The sequence below is a fragment of the Corvus cornix genome, chromosome 3, assembly GCF_000738735.6.
Source record: "Corvus cornix cornix isolate S_Up_H32 chromosome 3, ASM73873v5, whole genome shotgun sequence".
Lineage (NCBI taxonomy): Eukaryota > Metazoa > Chordata > Aves > Passeriformes > Corvidae > Corvus > Corvus cornix.
This window is the reverse complement of record NC_047056.1, coordinates 113585203-113604284: the sequence shown is the minus strand read 5'-3', so window position 1 is coordinate 113604284 and position 19082 is coordinate 113585203. Positions and strand designations below refer to the sequence as shown.

Sequence of the window (19082 nt, the reverse complement as noted above, 5' to 3'; positions counted from 1 at the left end):
TGCTTTGTGCCAGGAATTCTCACTGGGCGTGTCTTGGCACCGTGCACTCAGAGCAGGCTGGGGCAAAGTCACCTTTTGCCTTTAGAAAGCAGAATGAAGGGTCTGCAGCAACCGGAGTCGCACGAAGTTGGGTGAACTGCGTTGATTCCAGAAGAAACAAACTCACTCCTGCACACCTGGCTGTGCTCGTGGTGCTCTCTGCCACCTTTAATTTCACGGCACGATCCAGCTCGAGCCAAACTGGGTGGGAAAAGGTAGAAATGGCTCTGGTCTTCTGCCAAGTTCGGGCCCCAAATCCCTGCTTTTTGCTCTGCTGTGGCCGGGTGAGCATTCCCTGATTTTCTTCAGGAAGCAGCAGCCGGGTTGAGGCAGGACCCTGTTTGATCCCAGCAGCTCTTCAGCTCAGGTGTGAACCTGGAGCAAACGTCTCCAGGTGGAGTGTGAGCGCCAGGAGCGTGGGCTGCAGGATCCAGTGAATCCAGAGGGGTTCACAGGAGTCAGGGGCGATGGAAAATAAGATTTTCAGTCTCAATTCTGCTCATGACAGCCGTCAGAAGCAAGGGGCCAGATGTGCTCAGTGGAAGCAGGAGCTGTCTGCAGAGCTAAATCCAAAGCAGCTCCAGTTCTCCAGGGAAGGCAGCCTGGAGGGCATTAGTGCCAGTGCCCTTTTGAGACACAATTCCCGGTTTCTTCCATCAAAGAGCGGGAGATGCAGGACAAAGAGCAGCTCGTGTGGCTGCTCTGAGCCAGGATGTGCCCCGAGGCAGCTGCTTCCACCCGGGAATTGCAGCAGCAATTGAGAGTCATAGCATCACTCTCTTCCCAGGAGCCTGAGGGGAGAAAAGTTCCCTCCTTCCCTCTCGGGATTTATGAGGATGCTTCCTGTTTAGTTCTCTGTTCAAAGAATGGAATATAAAACCAAACAGAGTAGGGAAAGATCAGCCGAGTAATTTGGTTTAAATCGTGCAAAGTCACTTCCCAAAACCAGCCAGTTGAATGTCTGTGTAAATATTTTTTAATTGAAATATTTATTTTATTTACCTGATAAGAAAATAATTGGGTTTATTATCTCTCAGTATTACGAGGTCTGAAATCGGATCTCGGTTCCATGGTGTATTTATAATTTGAGTTACTTCTCTTGTTTGTAACCAAAAATGAGGACTTGTTAAAAAAATTATTTGAAGTGAGGGAAAATCTACACATTCCAGCTCTCCTTTGGCTTTCATCCCTTGGGGAATGAAAGCTGGGGGTTGGAAGGAGATGATCTTTAAGGTCCCTTCCAACCCAAACCATTCTGCGATTCCATGACCCCCTCCTGAAAACAAACCCGAGGCCAGCAGGAAATTTCTAATCTCTGCTAAAGCACGGCCATCGAAGCTCTTGATGGGAATAGCGGGGAAGGAAGGAGCTGGGGAAGAGGGAGAAGAAAGAGCTGGGTGAGGTTGTGCTGCTCTGAGGGAAGCAGGGACACAGGGCTGGGACACAGCACCTGGGTGGCAAAGCCAAGGACAGGAAGAGTTTATCTCTTCCTAAACATTTATCTCTTCCTTTCTTGGATTTCCTGGGACTTGGCCTGAATGACTGAAATCAGTTTGGCTGCCACACCTCCTCTTGCCCTCGTCCTCTTCCTTTTTCCTCCTGGAGTTGTTCACCAGGCGTTTTTCAAAAGCGCATCCCATTTAACAGAGGGCCTTTTGTTCGGCACCGGCGGAGTCATAACTTGCTCTGCGTCCTTGGGCAAGAGCATAAAAAGAGTCTTTTAATCTCCCCGGGTTTATTTTTAATAGGGAACAACATAATCAGTAGGTGGAGGTGACTTTTCATCTTTGGAGCTGCGAGGGGGGAAGACAATTTGGGGATAATTTTTGGGGCTCTTTCAGAGGGAGCTGCCCACAGGCACAAATGCTGCTGTCGCTGCCTCAGAGCAAGCGAGGCTCTTTTTCTGTGTTACCAGGAGTCGTTGCCGGGATTTTTCTTCTCCCGTTCTCCAGCTCAGCCTCTTCAGGATTTTAAAGTTCGCAGGATCCCAGGATCATTGAGGCTGGAAAAGATCTTTGGGATCATTGAGTCCAACCTGTGACCGATCCCCACCGTGTCCCCAGCCCAGAGCACGCCACGTCCAGGCCTTCCTTGGACGCCTCCAGGGACGGGCACTCCAAACCTCCCTGGGCAGCCCCTGCCAATGTTTAACAGCTTCTCCATGAAGAAATTCCCTCTGATGTCCAACCTGAAGCTCTCCTGGCACAGGTTGAGGCCATTTCCTCCTGTCCTTCCCTTCACCTGGAGCTGTGTTTGCACACCTTGAGTTGCTCTGGGGTCTCTTCTGAAACAGCTCAGCCTCTGCAGCTCCACCAAATCCAAACAGATCTTTTAACAAAGGCAAAAGAGCAGGAAAAGAGGAATTTTGGGAACATCTTTTCTTAGTGGGAGGTGTATCAGAGGAAAGTAGGGGAGGAATTGTCAGGAGAACTTGAAATTCAGATGTGGGTTTGTACAAACCCACAATGGCAGGAGGCAAAGCTCAGGGGTTGGGGCAGGCATGGAAACAGGAGCTCTTTTTCATAAAGTTATAACTTAATTTTCTCATTTTCAGGGTTTTCTGAAAAGAAGGGAAGTTAAACTCTTACCAGAATAAAAGTGGAGTTCTTGTTTTATTTCCCTTTCCATCAAAGGAAGATTTTTACCTTCAGCTTTTCCAGGCAGCTGGTGTAACTCCCTGGAATCGATTTCTTGGATCCACATGGTCAAACAATGGCTTTAACTCTGCTGTAGACAACAAATACTCACAAATAAATATATAAATAAAAATAATTCTGAAGTACATGTCCAGCCAAACAGAAGGAGTTCCTTGAGAAACATGAGCTTGTAAATGTAAATATTTCCCAACTGCTGCTGCCTTTTTCCTGGTTGATAACTCCAGAGGCTCATCCTGCTCTTCCTGCAAGTTATTGCTGAATTTCATGGCTCTCCTGTTCATGGGGTGTTTGAAAAATGAAGGGGATTTGTTCAGCTTGGTAAATAATAATGATGTTTAAAAAAAACCCACATTGAACTTGTAGCATGGCTGTGCCTTGTATTCCAAAAATTCACCTTTTGGAGGGGGAAGGAGACTTCTGGGAAGGATTGGAAGAGTAAAGAGGTGATAAGGGCGGTGTGAAACTTTTCCTTATAATTTCCAGTATTTGCCATTTCTGTTACCACAGAAGATGCCCCATTTTTTCCCTGTTAGATCAGTTCTACTCTATCGTTTGGAAAAAGAAAATGCTGAATTGCTTTAAAACACTTCTCAGGAAATCACTGCTTGAGAATGTAATCGTTCTGCAGCTCTTCTTCAGCTGCACTTCTAATAAGATTTAGGATTTGGATGTATTTCTATATAGCAGGTTCATTTATGCTTCAGCTATTGCACTGCACATTCCAAAGATTAGGATTCTGCTCCTTAATCCTGCTGGGCTGTGGAGAAAACTCTGCTATCCAAATAATGGACTTTTTCTAAAAGCCTGTGTAGAACAGAGCAGTGCCAGTGATGAAGCCACTGTCAACTTTTCCCTTTGAGCTGTGATTTGAAATAGAAATCAGGATGAGAAGTGGCTCATGGAGGTGTTCTTGCAGTCTGGGGTTTGGTTTGTTTCATTCCAGAGCTGGAAGCCCTAATGTGTTCCAATATTCTCTAATTGCACTCTCACGGGAGTATCATTGATCTTACATTGATATCCAAAGAGACAGCGAGGCTTTGGATGCTGGTAGGTGCCCCAGAAACTTGGAATGAGACATTGATTAATTCCTGGAGAGTTCTGAGGACAAACCACAAAAAGCAAGAGCAGAACGAACCCACGCTGGACAGTAGGAATACAACGTGGATTATCAACATGCAGCAGCTTTCACTGAGACATAAATCCCTGTCCTCTTTATTTTTCCTTCTTTATCCTTCAGGAATATTCCAGACCAGCTGTATTTGCCCAATTCTGACAGATTTTCTCTCGGAGCTTCTGAGGAGTGTTGCTCTCACCAACACCCAAACCTGTTGTGAAGCACCACGGGAGCACAAGACACCAGTTATTTATTTTGATTTGGTTTTTTTCAGGCTTTGATTTCGTGGTGCTTTCTGTTGGTTGGGCAAGGAAAGGCATCTTGGCTGTGCCTTCACTGTGGTTACAACCCTTTTCTGGGAGCTGGGAGGTTCTGTGGCTGTGTGGGAATTTATATAACTGGGGTAACGTGAGGGCTGGGAATGTTTTCCTTCCACGGATACACCTTCATGAGAGAACTGAAATCCCCACCAGCATTCAGCTGTCGAATTCCCACTGATTTTAATGCAGATTGAGTACATAAATATCCCTTGGGAATCTCTTCATTTGTCCCCATGGTCACCCGTCTTCCTAAAACACCTCAGTTCTGTCCTGATGATCGTTTCTCCCAACAGCCGGGAAAAGAAGGTCGCGGTCACGGCTGCGATCAGACAAAGTGAAACATTCCACAAATTGCTGCTTGTAGCTGCTGAATCCTCTCCTTTCTCTTTGCCAGCCCTTCCACCCCATGGTGAACCTGGAATGCTCCCGGGATTTCCGGCCCTTCCTGTGTGCCCTGTACGCGCCGGTGTGCATGGAGTACGGGCGGGTGACGCTGCCCTGCCGCCGCCTGTGCCAGCGAGCCCACAGCGAGTGCTCCAAGCTCATGGAGATGTTTGGGGTCTCCTGGCCGGAGGATATGGAGTGCACCAGGTGAGAAAATCCCTTTTTTTTTTTTTTTTTTCCCAGGATAAAATTTTATTCCGATCCAGGATGTTTTATGGTTCATAAAAAACCAGGTGTTTTAAATGTTTTCCATCACAAGTGGCCATGTTTTCCTTCCCTTTTTCCAGCAGCCTGTTTCCTGAGGTGGGAAGTGAGTTCCTATTTCTGCCCAAGAGATCAGCTGAAACTTGGCTGGGTTTGATGAGGATGAAATCTCAAAGCTGTTTGCAGAGCATCTACCCCTTGCTGAGCTGCAAACAGCCGTGTTCAGCTTTACATTGCACCAATAACTTTACGGAAAAACGACCCGATGGTGTTCCAAGCTGTTTGAGGCAGAATACACGTGAAATTAAAAACAATACCCTCATGCCTTGTTGTTTTCTGTAAGTGACTCCAGCAGCTAATGAAACTGAGGAGCACAAACAGGAAGAAATCGTTTACTGTTGGATTGGAGAGAATGGAAAACAATTAAAATTATTTTAGTTAAGTAAGTCATAAGAGGATAAAATAAGAGGACGTTTCTAGGTAACTGGGATTCCTCCAGTGTCTCCTTCAAAACTCCAGCAGTCCTTGCCTCGAGTCAGAGCTTTGACTACACAAATATCTCCGTCATAATTCCATTTATTAACTCCAAGAGCCCTAAGATCAAACTCTCCACTGGTTTATTCAGATGCAGTTGAAAAGAAAGTGCTAGTTGGAATTTTGGTGTCACCACCTCACTGCCCTGTCTGATGGCAGCGAGTGCAGTTGATTAGGAAAGGCTTTAAAATGTTCTATAAAATCATGCTGCCATGGGCCTAAGTTCACAGACTTCCTGGGATGGATCTTCCATCCTCACCTTCATTCCTAAAGCCCCAATGGGCTCCTGGTCTGTTTCATTTTTGAACTTATTTTATAGTTTCAACACTGCTCTGTGGGATGAGTTTGTGTCTAAACAGTGCAGAATTTCATGGATTCCCCGTTTTTTGGATTGTCTGGTTTTGCTCCCATTGGTTTGCCTGAAGTCCCACCTAGAGATGAAGTTACCAGCCCTTGTAAAGTACGAGTATATTTCTTGTAAATGCCTCTTTTTAGGTTCCCAGATTGTGACGAGCCCTATCCTCGCCTGGTTGACCTCAACTTGGCCGGCGAGCCCACGGAGGAGGCCCCGATGGCCGTCCAGAGGGATTACGGCTTTTGGTGTCCTCGGGAGCTGAAAATCGACCCGGACCTGGGTTACTCCTTCCTGAGGGTCCGGGACTGCTCCCCTCCTTGCCCCAACATGTACTTCCGTCGGGAGGAGCTGTCCTTCGCCCGCTACTTCATCGGCGTCATCTCCATCGTCTGCCTCTCGGCCACCTTGTTCACCTTCCTGACCTTCCTCATCGACGTCACCAGGTTCCGCTACCCGGAGAGGCCGATCATCTTCTACGCCGTGTGCTACATGATGGTGTCCCTGATCTTCTTCATCGGCTTCCTGCTGGAGGACCGGGTGGCCTGCAACGCCTCCAGCCCCTCCCAGTACAAGGCCTCCACAGTGACGCAGGGCTCCCACAACAAGGCCTGCACCATGCTCTTCATGGTGCTCTACTTCTTCACCATGGCCGGCAGCGTCTGGTGGGTCATCCTCACCATCACCTGGTTCCTGGCGGCCGTGCCCAAGTGGGGCAGCGAGGCCATCGAGAAGAAGGCCCTGCTGTTCCACGCCAGCGCCTGGGGCATCCCGGGCACCCTCACCATCATCCTCTTGGCCATGAACAAAATCGAAGGCGACAACATCAGCGGCGTGTGCTTCGTCGGCCTCTACGACGTGGACGCGCTGCGATACTTCGTGCTGGCCCCTCTCTGCCTGTACGTGGTGGTGGGAGTCTCCCTCCTCCTGGCCGGGATTATCTCCCTCAACCGCGTTCGCATCGAGATCCCGCTGGAGAAGGAGAACCAGGACAAGCTGGTGAAGTTCATGATCCGCATCGGCGTGTTCAGCGTGCTGTACCTCGTGCCCCTGCTGGTGGTGATCGGCTGCTATTTCTATGAGCAGGCGTATCGGGGCGTGTGGGAGACCACGTGGATCCAGGAGCGCTGCCGGGAGTATCACATCCCCTGTCCCTACCAGGTGAGGAACCCCGGGGGAGGGCATGTGGGAAGAGTTACTCGTCCTCCCTAACTCAAAAGTGCTTTTATAGGAATTTTTTTATTCCTGTAAAAAAAGTTCTTGCCGTACTCAAATTATTGGGATAATGCCCTAGGCCGGGTGTTGTTGGGAAATCAGAGGCTCCCATCAGCTGCCTGGTGTTTTTTTTGTGGAGTTTCTGGGCTGTGTGGCACCTCCACGGGATATAAAGATGTTATTTTAAACCAACCTCTAGACTGGGCCTTGACGAGTTTGTTTTTGGCCTTTGGAAGTTTTGCTGGTGAGGAATTCCGGCATTTAAACTGAGTTGTTATCAGGCTGCTTTTTCTAGTTCTCGTCGTTTGTCTGTAGCAGTTTTGGGGCTTCGATGGCCCGGAGGTTTTGTGCTCATTTTGTGCCAGGAACATCTGTATAAAATCCTTCTTGAAGTGTCTTCTGAAGAAAACCAGAGCTTGCAGCTCATCAGCTTTGGGGTTTTTTTCAAGAAATCAAGAGTTATCTGCTCAGTTTAATTGAGTTATCACAGTACAGAAGCCTCCAAGAGCCCTAAGATCAAACTCTCCACTGGTTTATTCAGATGCAGTTGAAAAGAAAGTATTGCAGGGATTAATTGCCTACTTTGGAGCCAAAAGGGCAGATTGTTTTTGGAATGACATTCCTTAGATATTTTCTGCAACTTATTTTAAAGGAACTTTATTTCCAGAAGGTTTTACAGCAAACCTTTATTATACAGCTGCACGCAGAGGGATATTTAAAAATTAGCATTTTGGCTTTGAAGCAGTTAAAACACCAGCTGAATCATCAAAGCTCACATTTTAAGGCAATGAAATATCACTTAAAGGTTTGGCTTAGGCTTGATAATAATCCTTTTATTACCTTTTAACCCTTTCTGGTGTTTTTCTCCATCAGGTTTTATTAGGGTGTGACTCTTCCCTCCCATCCAGTGCGGGAGCATTTTTATGGCAGGAAATCTCTGGCAGTGGGTGTGTGCAGTTCCATTGGCTTGATTGAGTCTTCACTGCTGCAGGTTTTAATCTGTTCAAACTGGCTGATGCTTAAAAACAAAGGAAAAGAACCCCCAAAAACCAGGGACATGTGGCTTTCTCTTGATTAATTCCCAGCACCCACCGTGTGCCAATCTGAATTTTGTTTGGTAAGGATCTATAAAACCAAGAGGGTTTTGCCTCCCAAAAATTTTGAGCAAGAACTTGTTTTAAACCTCAAAACTGAGGGCTGGAAGAATGAAAACATGTAGGGAAATGCTCCTGAAATCCCTGGCAAACCGTTGCCATAATGGCCCAGCGGGAGTCAAAAGAACAATAATGGTTTCATTCACATCAAATTGGGTTGAAGGACCTGCAGACCCCAGGGAGTATTAGAAGGGGGTTTTCTTTCTCTTTTAACCCATCCATTTATATTTTTTTTTCCCCTCAAACTAAACATGTTTCCCTTATTAAACAATCCAGATTTATAACTGAAACAGATTCCCAAAGCTGTGGGGAAAATGATTTTATCCTTAGCTCATGCTAGTGAAATATATCCTTAAATTAGGGAGAAATGTGGAGTTTTGTGGGAAATAGCCCTCAGTGGCGAAATAAGAGCATATTTTTACGAACTTTAATGTTACTTAATTAACTTCCAATGTTTCTGAGAGCTCTAAATGGAGAGCTGGAGTCGATCCCACAGTGGATAAAAGGTTTATGTGTGAAGCTTCCCCCCCGGGGTTGTGGATTTTGGGAGCTTTTGCCCAACACCAGCAAATCCGAGGTTAAAAATCCATGAGTCCATCGGAGCGTGACATCATCCTTGCCATCGGAGATGGTGCCACAGAAACTCCTTCTGGAAAATTCCTGGTGAGGGGGGTGGGAATATGCAGCTGCTCCTGCGGGAGGGACCGCGGGGTCAGTGCTGAGCCGTGGATTCTCCTGCCTGCTCCAGAACCAGGCTGGGGCTCAGATAAAAACCAGCCACTGTGTTTATTTGGCTGCCTAGAATGAGAAATGGCCCCAAAATTAGAAATATTCCCAAGTGGAGGAGGCCACAAGATGTTTTTATGCTCCCACTGTGATTTCTGGCTACCTGGATGTTTCCTGGCTTGACCTGGATATGGATTCTCCTGGTTATTTGGCAAATCTGGGAGGCATCCATTGCTTTCCTTGTGAAATCAAACCTTCTTTGCCACAAGGACAGGGAATGAATGTCCCAATATTCCCTCTGCTCATGGAGTAAGTGCAGGGCCAGAAGGAGCACATGGCAGGGACACCTTCCACTATCTGAGGTTGCTCCAAGCCCCATCCAGCCTGGCCTTTCAGTGGGAATAAGGACAAATTGATGAAAGTGTCACCACAGGTAATTCTTGTTCCTGCTGCCAGGGCTCTGCAGTGACTGCACTGGTCTGATCTTTCCAGTCAGTGCAACTTCTCTGTGAAATCCCTGCTCACACTGGCCTGAAACTGTCCTGACCCATCCACCTCTCATTTTATTGAGCTTGGAATATTTTTCTTTTTCTGGAGGGCGAAACGGTGCCTTTGGAATCTGCTTTCAGCATAGGAATATTCAAACAAGGAGCTGAATTTTGTGTTGGAATCCTACTTTTCACTCATTGCCTTAAAAAAGGAGTTAACCCAATGTCACTTCATCGTTCACAGGGCAGAGCCTCGGGACAGGCCAACCATTTCACTATTCCGGATAAATTCTTGGTGTTGGCTTGGTTTGTTAATCCTGCCCCGATGTTCAGCTCTCAGAGTTTGTCTCTTTCCTCTCTTATTTGCAGTTTCTTCCCAGATTTTGGTGGAATGTGTCATCCTGTGGGAATCAGATCAAGTGCAGGTGCACTGGGATAAAGTTTTGGGCAGTCACTCTGCAGAAGCACAGAATGGCTCAGGTTGAAGGGGGGAGGGTCAGGTTGGATTTTAGGGAAAGGTTCTTCCCACAAAGGGTTTTGGGGCACTGGAGCAGCTCCCCAGAGAATGGTGACATTCCCAAAGCTGCCAGAGCTCCAGGAGCATTTGGACAGCGCTCCCAGGGATGCACAGGGTGGGATTGTTGGCGTGTCTGTGCAGGGCAGGGCTTGGACTCCATGTTCTTGATGGGTCCAGCTCTGGATATTCCATGATTTTGTGACCTGCAGACAGATTTACTCCAACCCCTGCTCAAGCAGGGTCAGCCCAGGTCTGTGTCCAGTCAGGTTTTGAGTTCCTGTTGCCATAAAAGCTGTGATTCCCTTTCCATCCGACCTCAGAAGTAAAAGGAAAAGCAGGGGGAAAGGGGAGAAAAACCCTTTAAAGTTTATTTAGCTGCTGTTCCACATCCTTGTCCTGCACGGTGGTTTATTCCTTACAAGGAGAGTGTCGGAGTTTTATTCCTCTTGGAATTACAAGGAGAATCAAAACTGGGCCACAGTGACCTGCCCCAGTCTGGGAAAATAGGTCTCAAAACTGGGATGAGTTTGGCTAAGAAGTGAAATAGACACTCAGTAAAGTCTGCCCCAAAGCTGGTTGTAATGCACATTTCTCTTATGAAAAGCAGGAGTTCAAAAATCAAGAAAAATCTGATTTCCTGCAGAGCAAAGCAAGTTTTAAGATTAATTTATCTCAAATCCAAACCTAAACAGACTCCACAATTTCCACAGAGGCTTCAGGGCCAGACTCAGCACTGGGCTTCTGGGAGAGGCTTCAAATTTAGATACTAGAGAGGAAAAAAAAGGAAAATAAACCATTTCAAAGACATTTGGTGCTGCAGTGGGAGTCCTTGAGAAGAGGAACGGAGCAGTAGGAATTAATTATCTTTGTTTGTGATCTGATATTCAGCTTTTCCCCACACAGGGATTTAAAGGCCTCCATGCTGCCTTGCTCAGAGCAAAGGTGCTGCTCCTGTTTTCTCTTTTCCATGGTTTTTAGGGAAGGGAGCTTAAATCCCATCCCATCCCATCCCATCCCTGCCTGGCCTGGGAAACACTTCCATGGGTGGGGCATGAATTGTGCCTGACTTAATCCATGGTCTCTTTCAAGAGGTCACATTTGCTCTTCCTGGGTATTTTTATTTTAGGATTTTTGCTGCAACATTCTGGGGACAATTTTTGGGGAAAATTGGGGGGGGTGTTTTTGCAGTCAGTCCCCTTCAAAAATCAGAATAAGCCTCAACACCTTTTAAATTCATTTTCTACATCCTGAATGTTCATCCAGCCTTGGTTGAATCTTTATAATCATTCCAGAAAGAAAATGAGGGAAGAGGTTTTTTGCTCATTTTTTGAGAATTGACATAAAAAAGCACCTAGATGGCTTTTCCTGGAATTTGGGAATCCCATGGAGAGCTCATTCTGCTTTGCTGCTGATAGAGAGGAGTTTTTTTGCAGCACAACTCTTCCAAAAGTAATTTTCACCGAGTTCTTTGAAGCAGTTCCTGTGCTTATCTCTGAATCTTTTCTGTTTTCCTTCTGATCTTCACTTTAAAAACATTCAAACTGCCTTGATGATTTGAGAACTTAATTATTCTGAGCTGGAAGATGATGTAATGGTGAATATCATCTTTATCAGCAGCAAAAACAGACAATCCCATTTTTTTCCCATTTTTTCCCCCATTTTTTTTTTCCTCTCCACTGTTTCTTTCCAAGTGGAGCCCCCAGCCTTGCTGTGGGATGAAGTTAAATGGGATTTTACTGGAGTTTCACCCACTCACTCCCATCCCTGGCTGGTGTGGCACAAAGGGAATAAAAGCACACACTTGCCAATTTTTTCCTGTTAATACTGAAATTTTAACATTATAGAGATTATTTTAATGCATTACCTGACAACATTGGACAAATGTGTTTTAAAATTACGATTAAAATCCTAATAGGATTCAAATCCTGTCACCTGCTGGGGATTTTGGCTCAAGAATTCAGCACTTTTCTCGTCTCCCATTTTCACAAATGAACTTTTTGGAGCTAATCATGGTTAATTTTTTTATTTTACTATAAATTTTCAAGATCCTTTTAGATGTGGCATCCCTGCCCATGGCTTGGAGCAACCTGGGATGGTGGGAGGTGTCCCTGCCCATGGCAGGGGATAGAATGGGATGAGCTTTAAGTCCTTTCCAACCCAAATCATTCTGTGACTATGTCCCAAAATTAACGCTGTGTGCCAAAAATCTCTTCATTCCAGGCTCTTCTGGAGCCTGGAACATCTCTAAATTGCTTTGTTTTGCTGCTTTTTTTAGAAGCTGCCCTTGCAACAGAGGCAGGGGCAACATTTCCAAGATTCAAGTCGGGATGGAATTTCTCCGTTTTTGTGGAGAAAATTCCATTTTTTCTCCATTTTTCCCTTCTCCCCCCCCCATTTTCTCCACTCCTCAGGGGTGTTGCCCCTGTGGTTTTTAACCCAGCGTGTCTCAGCTGTTTTGCCATCTGTGGGGCTGCAGAACCGTGCGGGGAGTGCTCGGGGCTGGCTGGAGAAAAGAGGCTTTGTCAGGAAATGGCACTGCTCGTGTGGCACCAGCAGGAAGGGAATAAATATATTTAGGGATGTCTGTAAATCCGGATTTCTCCTCCTCCTTTCTGTTTCCATCAGTTATTGTTTAGAATTCCTCTTAGGAGAGGTAATGGATTTGCTTAAATCTGCCCTGAAGGAGTTGCTTCTTGTTGGATGTAATTATTCCATCCTAAAGAAAAAAAAACCAAAACAAAGGTGGAGATAAACCCAGGTTTTCCATATCAATCAGGAGAGACGGAGAAAATCGGAATTAGGAGCTGGGTTTCCTTCAAAAACAAATATAACTTAGCTCAGAACATTATTGATCACAGTGTTGCAGCATTTCCTGGCAATGATAGAGTTAATTTCTCCTGGTTTGGATGCTTAGGAAAAATAATACATTTAAAGAGCAACAATAATAATTCCAATTATTAAGGAAGATCTTTTCCCACTGACTCTTTAATTGTGATTAAAGCAGCAGCAAAAGCTGAGGGAAGTTGCTCTTTACCCTCAGAACCGAACGTTGCAGCACCTGTGAGAGGAAATCCATCACCCAAAAAACCACATTTATCTTTTTGTTTTAATAAACGACAGGAAATTGCTTGGGGCTTGCATTTGGAAATCTATTTTTACCTTGGTTTGTTTATTTATTTTTGCCTTTTTTAATAGTGCTTCTGAAGTCATTATGTATAGTCTGAATTCTTTTAGAATATCTGTTGTGCTCCAAAATGAACGCGACCGGGGTCTATTTGTCATTTTCACCAGTATGAAACAAAACTGATAAGTATCAAATGCTGATAAGAAATATCCAAACTGATAAGAAATATCAAAACTGATGAGCTGTGTCCAAATCAGGGTCATGCTTTGGCCACCTTATATTCCCCCTTGTGTTTGAATTTTGGGAATTGTCTTGTTTTGCATTATTTTCTAGGTTTAACAACCCAACTTTAATGTAGGAAAATACTTCAATCTCTCCTCCTGAAGCAGCTCTTCAGAGGGAACTGAGAGCAGTTTTAAGTCATTAATAGCTCTTGTTATTATATTTGAATATATATCAGAGTAGTATTACACTGTGAAAATTTCTCAGTTGATGGAATAACCCTGACACCAAATTATTTTTCAAAGAGTCAGTTGAACTGATTTTTTCAAAAATCAAATTATTATTATTATTATTATTATTCCACTCACACTATGACTTGAAAACGAAGGGCTGTAACCTAATGCACACAGAATTTCTGTCTGTGGAGAATAAAAACTATATTATAAATATTATGTTGGCTAAAACACCTTTTGTTTCACTCCTAAATTCTGCACTTTGCTTTGAGCAGTGGCTTGGCCATTATTTGCATCTTTACCAAACCACACTGATGATTTTCTCAGGGCTTTATCTCCAGGGATTTCACAGTTTTTTATTGCGAAGCGTCTTCATCCGAGGAGTGGGAGTTCCTTTTTGGGGATACACTCACAACGAGCTCCCTAAATTCTGTCCTGGAAGAATTAAATCGATTCAGGGAAGAATATCTGCTGCCAAACAGGTCTTGAGGCTGCAAAGATTTTAATCCAAGTATTTTTCTAGCAGCAGGGTGGACAGAAATCAGATTTGCCTTGTGAGAGGCCACTCTGCCGTGTTGGTTGTCCAGGCTGCTTTCCCAGTGGATTTTTAGATTCCAGTGTGGTCCCCTGAGCATGGACCTGGGATAACCCCTGGTGAAACCAGTGCAGGTTTTCCCTGAATTAATTTCACCCCCATAAATTCCTTTCCCTTAATAGACTGGAGGAACTCAAGAGAAATTCTTCTAAACCAGAATTTATTGCCTTTGAATTGTTCTGTAGAGGCACTTTGTTTAGGGATGTATTTTTTTTGGCACTTGCACAGTTAAAATTCTTGGGGGAAAGGTGTATTTTAGATGAGTTTGGTGTGGTGAGGTGGATCTGGGCTATCACTTAACTTCTGAGGTGGGTAAGTTTTCCCCAGAACAGCTGTTCCCCGTGAAGATGGTGATTTTATAAGCTTTTATTGCAGTGTCTTCTTTATTTATTTTTAGCTTTGTTACTGCCCCAAGTCTTGCAGAGTAGCCAGAATGGTGTCATGGTTTGATAAAAGCCAAACAAGCAATATTTTAATAATAACTTACTTTACAGTGACAAATCCTACTACATTTGACTGGAAAACAAATTGTGAGTGTAATCCTGAGTCTCAGAGCAACGACAGTGATGGAAATGCTTATGGCAGCGAGGCTGTTAGATCAGATTCCCTTTGGTCTTTCCTCCCACTTTCCCTGTTTTCAACAAAAGGATGGGTTAATTTGAATTTCATTGCTTTTTATCCTCAGGGAAATATCAAATGATCAGCGTTCTTGCCCCAGAGGAGGGGGACAGGTGTTGTGTTTGGGCTTTTCCCCCCCACACACGGCGAGCTCATTAATTTGTGGTTTCACACGTTTTAGTGGGAAGAGGCCACTGGTCTGTGTCAGGAAAAAGCAGCTGTGATTGATCATTTGGGGGCAGGAGGGGAAAATATTCAGGAATTAGTTATATAAGCATTTAAATGAGCAGTGTGCCTACAGAGCAGCGTTGGTTTTCCCTGGAGAAATGTGGAAATTGATGTTTTTAACCTCCTTTCTGAACACCTGCCCGCCGCGTGTTGCGGGAGGGAAGCGATGCCTCCGAACCAGTGCGTTCGCTGAGGATTCTTGGATTCACTGAGGGAAAAACTTTTCTGTTGGATGCTCTGCAGCAGCCCAGCAGATGGGAGGGGGAAAATGGGCTGCAGAAATGCCTCTGTTACAGCCGTGATCTTTGTATCTGACAGAACTTGCTGGGTGAGGCCTCCGTGCTCGTGGGATGTGTCTGAGCAGCTCCGAGTGCGGCGCGGAGCCCACAGCCCAAATCCTGCATCTCCTTGCCTCTTTTCCTTGTCAGCTCGGTGCCTCTGAGAGCCTGGATCCACAGGGAAATCCTTCCCTGTGAGGGTGGAGAAGGGCTGGGCTGCAATTCCCAGAGAAGCTGTGGCTGCCCCATCCCTGGAAGTGTCCAAGGCCAGGCTGGAGCAACCTGGGATCGTGGGAGGTGTCAGGGTTGGAACTGGATGGGCTTTCAGGTCCTTTTCAACCCAAACCATTCAGAGACTCCATGAAATTGCCAAGGTCTTGTGTTCCTGGAGTGCACAAACCCCTCTTACATCCCCAGGAAAGCCATCAGGTCTGAAGGAAAACGGAGAATCACCACCAGAATTCTCTTCCCTCTGGGAAGGTTCTCCTGTCTGAGGACACGGCCCCAGGGCCTTCCACTCCCTTGTGTCCCTGACACTCTGGCCTCATGGAAAAGCAGCTCCTGGTGTTCAGAACAAGCAGGTTTTTATCTAGAAGGAAGGACATTGTCCTGGTTTTTAAGGCCCAGAGGAGATCTGTCTCCGGATTTGAGCTCTCCAGTGTGAAGGGGGAATTTTGAAAGCCTTTGGTCCAGGATTATGAGGAGAATGTTGAGGTTCACAGATTTAAGAAGGGTCTGGCCATGGTGCCAAGTGGGAAACAGAAGAAATGACAGAATTCAATTCCTTAGTAGCTGTTCCCAGTTATTGTTTCAGCTGGTAACAGGAATGTAGGCTCTAGAATTGGATTTAGGAGGGGTTTTTTCCCTCACTGGCTGCATCAGCAGTGGAATTCACTCTCTGATACTGAGGGATCACCCTTTTGATGGCATTGCCGCGTCTCCATCTCTGATAAAAAAATGTGATAATTGTTATTTCATAGCTGAAACGCTGCTCAGCCTCTATTTTTAGATGCACGTTGGGAATTTTATTGGTGTCTCACAACTCGGAGTTCTCGCTGAACAGAACTGAAAGGCGAAGTCAGTGCTCCTGCAGGGCTGATTGCAGGGGAATTGCTGTTGGGTGGGATCTGTGGTTAATGCTGCACTCCCAAACTGGGCTGCTGAGGTTGCTGGAGGGTGTTTTAGGGTCAAGTCCCCCCTCAGACCCCTCCTCTGAAAGCAGGATATCTAAACCTCCATTGGTGAGTAAATCATTGGAGGGGGGATGAGGAAATCCCACATTTCTACAGCATAACAGAGGGATATGTGGCATTTTCCCTAATAAAAATTAATTGTAGTACTTCAATAAAGTGCTGCAGCCCAAAAATGCAGGAATGCCTTCAGCACACCTTGCTAATTGCAGCTTCAGTACCACATATTTATCGGCACAAGCAAGAACAGACTGAATTTCTTAATAAAATGGTTTGGGTTGGAAGGGACCTGAAGGATCATCTCATTCCAGGGATACCTTAGGCTGCCTGTGCTGCTGAGAAGGTGCTTTTTGTATTGGGGTCGTTTCTCCTGAGTGAATTCCGACATGAAAACTGCCAGCAGTGCTTTGCCTGCATTGTGTTTCTAGAAAAGAAGAGGAAAATCAGTGATTTTTCCCTCCCATGGCAGGGGATTGGAATGAGATGAGCTTTAAGGGCCCTTCCAACCCAAACCATTCTGTGAGTGCTGTAAATTCTACGATTTCTGCTCCTTGTTATTACAGTATCTGTTACATGGCATTGTGTGGAGCTCAGCACGAGTCAGCAGCTCCAAAGGGTTTTGTAGAAAAGTGAGAGATGAAAATACATTTTTAATCCTCCTGAACTGCATTTCAGTCCCTTTTCCTCCTTGCAGTAGCTCAGCTTTCAGAGAGGTTTCTTCAATAAACTGCAGTAGTTTATTCAGGTATCCCAGAGGGAAACAGAGCCAGGTAGTGCTCAAAGAAATTTTCATTTAAACCCAAAGGTATTTCCTTATAACCTGAATTTTTAAAAGCACAGATGGAAAGTGCATCAAGTGACTTTGTTCCATAAACTCGGACATCTCAGAGTGTCTCATTTATTGATTATTCCCTCCCTTATTAAGCATCGTCTCCTCTCTCCAAGAAGATAAATTGAAACCAGGGATCCTGTCCAATTTTCACTGTCATTCTCAAAAGTGGTTCCCACAGGAATCTGGGATTTCATGAAGCTTTTGTGTCTCCTCTTTTAGTCCTTCAACTGCAACAACTTGAAGACATTAAGAAGCTGATTATTTATAGTGTGGTCAATGTCACAGCAGCAGAGTTTTGTCTGAGTACTCCCCCAGAAAATTACTGAGGTCTGATGTTGAAATTGGATCCTTCTGGAAAAGACTGGATTGTGCACAATGAATTTATTGGGAGAAGGGAGAGCAGGTGATGGAATTGCTGCCATCGTTGTTTCAGCTGCTCCACGCTTCCCTCAACAGTCCTGGGTACCTGGATTTTCCCAGGAGACACAAACAGGGATGGGAAGGCTGAGCTTTAAAAGCTGAGGGGGTATAAAAATGGGGTTAAAATAGCAAAAGTGCTGCTGGAACCATTGAACATTACATTCCCTGTTGGGGAGAGGGGTTACCATAAATAAGGACCCAGAGCAGATCGTGTTCACAGGTGCTTTTGGAAAATATTTTGCATTTTGGTTGAGTTGATGTGTGGAGTTTGGATATTCCCATTGAATTCAGGATTCCATGTGTTGTGGATAAATCCAACCCCGTCCAAGTCTGCACTACTTCACTGGTTTGTGTTTGCGACTCTTCCTAAACAGCTGGGCAGTAAAAAAGTCTAACTTTTAATGGTGAACATGAGTGAGTTTTTGCCTTATTTTGCTGTTTTTAAAACTGTCCAACCTGGTCTCTGTCCCAGTGTTTTGGGGTTGGAGGTGCCCCAGTGCTCTGGAGAAGGGGCAGGAACCTTTGGGTTCAAACACCTGGTTTTTAGTTCAGTAAACCTTGAAAAGTCATTTCCAGTTTTATTTTCGTGCTGTTAATTATTGTAAATGTTGTTAATTATTATAAATATCTCATATCTGCAGATGAATATTGTTTCAAGCAGGTGCAGTCACTCAGTATTAATGTGAGTTTAATGGGTGTTGCTCCCTGAATTGGCTGCTCGGTGCAAAGAGGCTTAATTTGGAGAAAAGTGTCTAATGATGTTGAATAACTGGCTTTGTCGAAGACCAGGACGTGCTTCCTTTCACCTGAAAGATTTGTTGAATGTATTTATTTCAATTTTTTGGCCTGGAATTATTTATAGCACTCAGCATGTATGTGTTGAGCCAGAAGTTTTGCTGTTGAGTGATTTACTGTAATATCATGGTGGAAGTGAGCAACTGAGAGCTGTAGCACTAGAACTGGTGGTTTTTTCTTGATGAAAAATTCAAAATTAAATTCCCTTCAGGCCAGAAGTTCTGCCAGGGGAGACTTGGCCCCGTGGACAGACATTAAATGTAAATATAAATAATTAAATACATAAAAATGCACCTGAACGTCAGCTTCATTAAGAAATGATGAATTTCACCACTTACTCCACTTAATGCCAAACGAGCTCATGATGAAATAATTAAGGTGGATTTTTGAGAGCTTCGTTTTGTTGGGTAATTTTTTATTGGGTAATTGTTCCTATTTTTGATTCCTGGGTGGAAATCTCCCAGGTTGGCTACAAAACCACCTCAGACCTGTTCTGTTAAATGGTGTGGGAAGGTCCACAGTGGTGTCCAAGACCCTTCAGCGTTTCATGGATGGGGAACTCTTAAGGAACATAATTATGTTCTCCTGATTGTGCTCATTACACTTCTGCACTTTCATTTTCCATCTCCAACGGTGACAGCACTAAAAGATGTGCAATAACACAAAGTATTAAACCAGGGATTGCTGGGTTTGTGCTGCTCCAGTGGAAGCTGTGCTGCCCCTCAGCAGTAACTGGAATATGGCTGGAGTATCACGGGGTGGGAACCTATTTCTGGTGAATCC

General features: G+C 45.0%; 1 protein-coding gene across 2 annotated transcripts in view; it reads left to right on the top strand.

Moving 5' to 3' along the window:
* Nucleotides 1-19082, top strand: part of FZD3 (frizzled class receptor 3) — a 48217-nt gene that overhangs the window by 20632 nt on the left and 8503 nt on the right. For both annotated transcript variants that reach the window (XM_039568379.1, XM_019293042.3), the window contains 2 exons: nucleotides 4525-4721; nucleotides 5808-6825. In XM_039568379.1, the coding sequence (XP_039424313.1) occupies nucleotides 4525-4721; nucleotides 5808-6825 (1215 nt within the window). The remainder of the gene's footprint in view (nucleotides 1-4524; nucleotides 4722-5807; nucleotides 6826-19082) is intronic.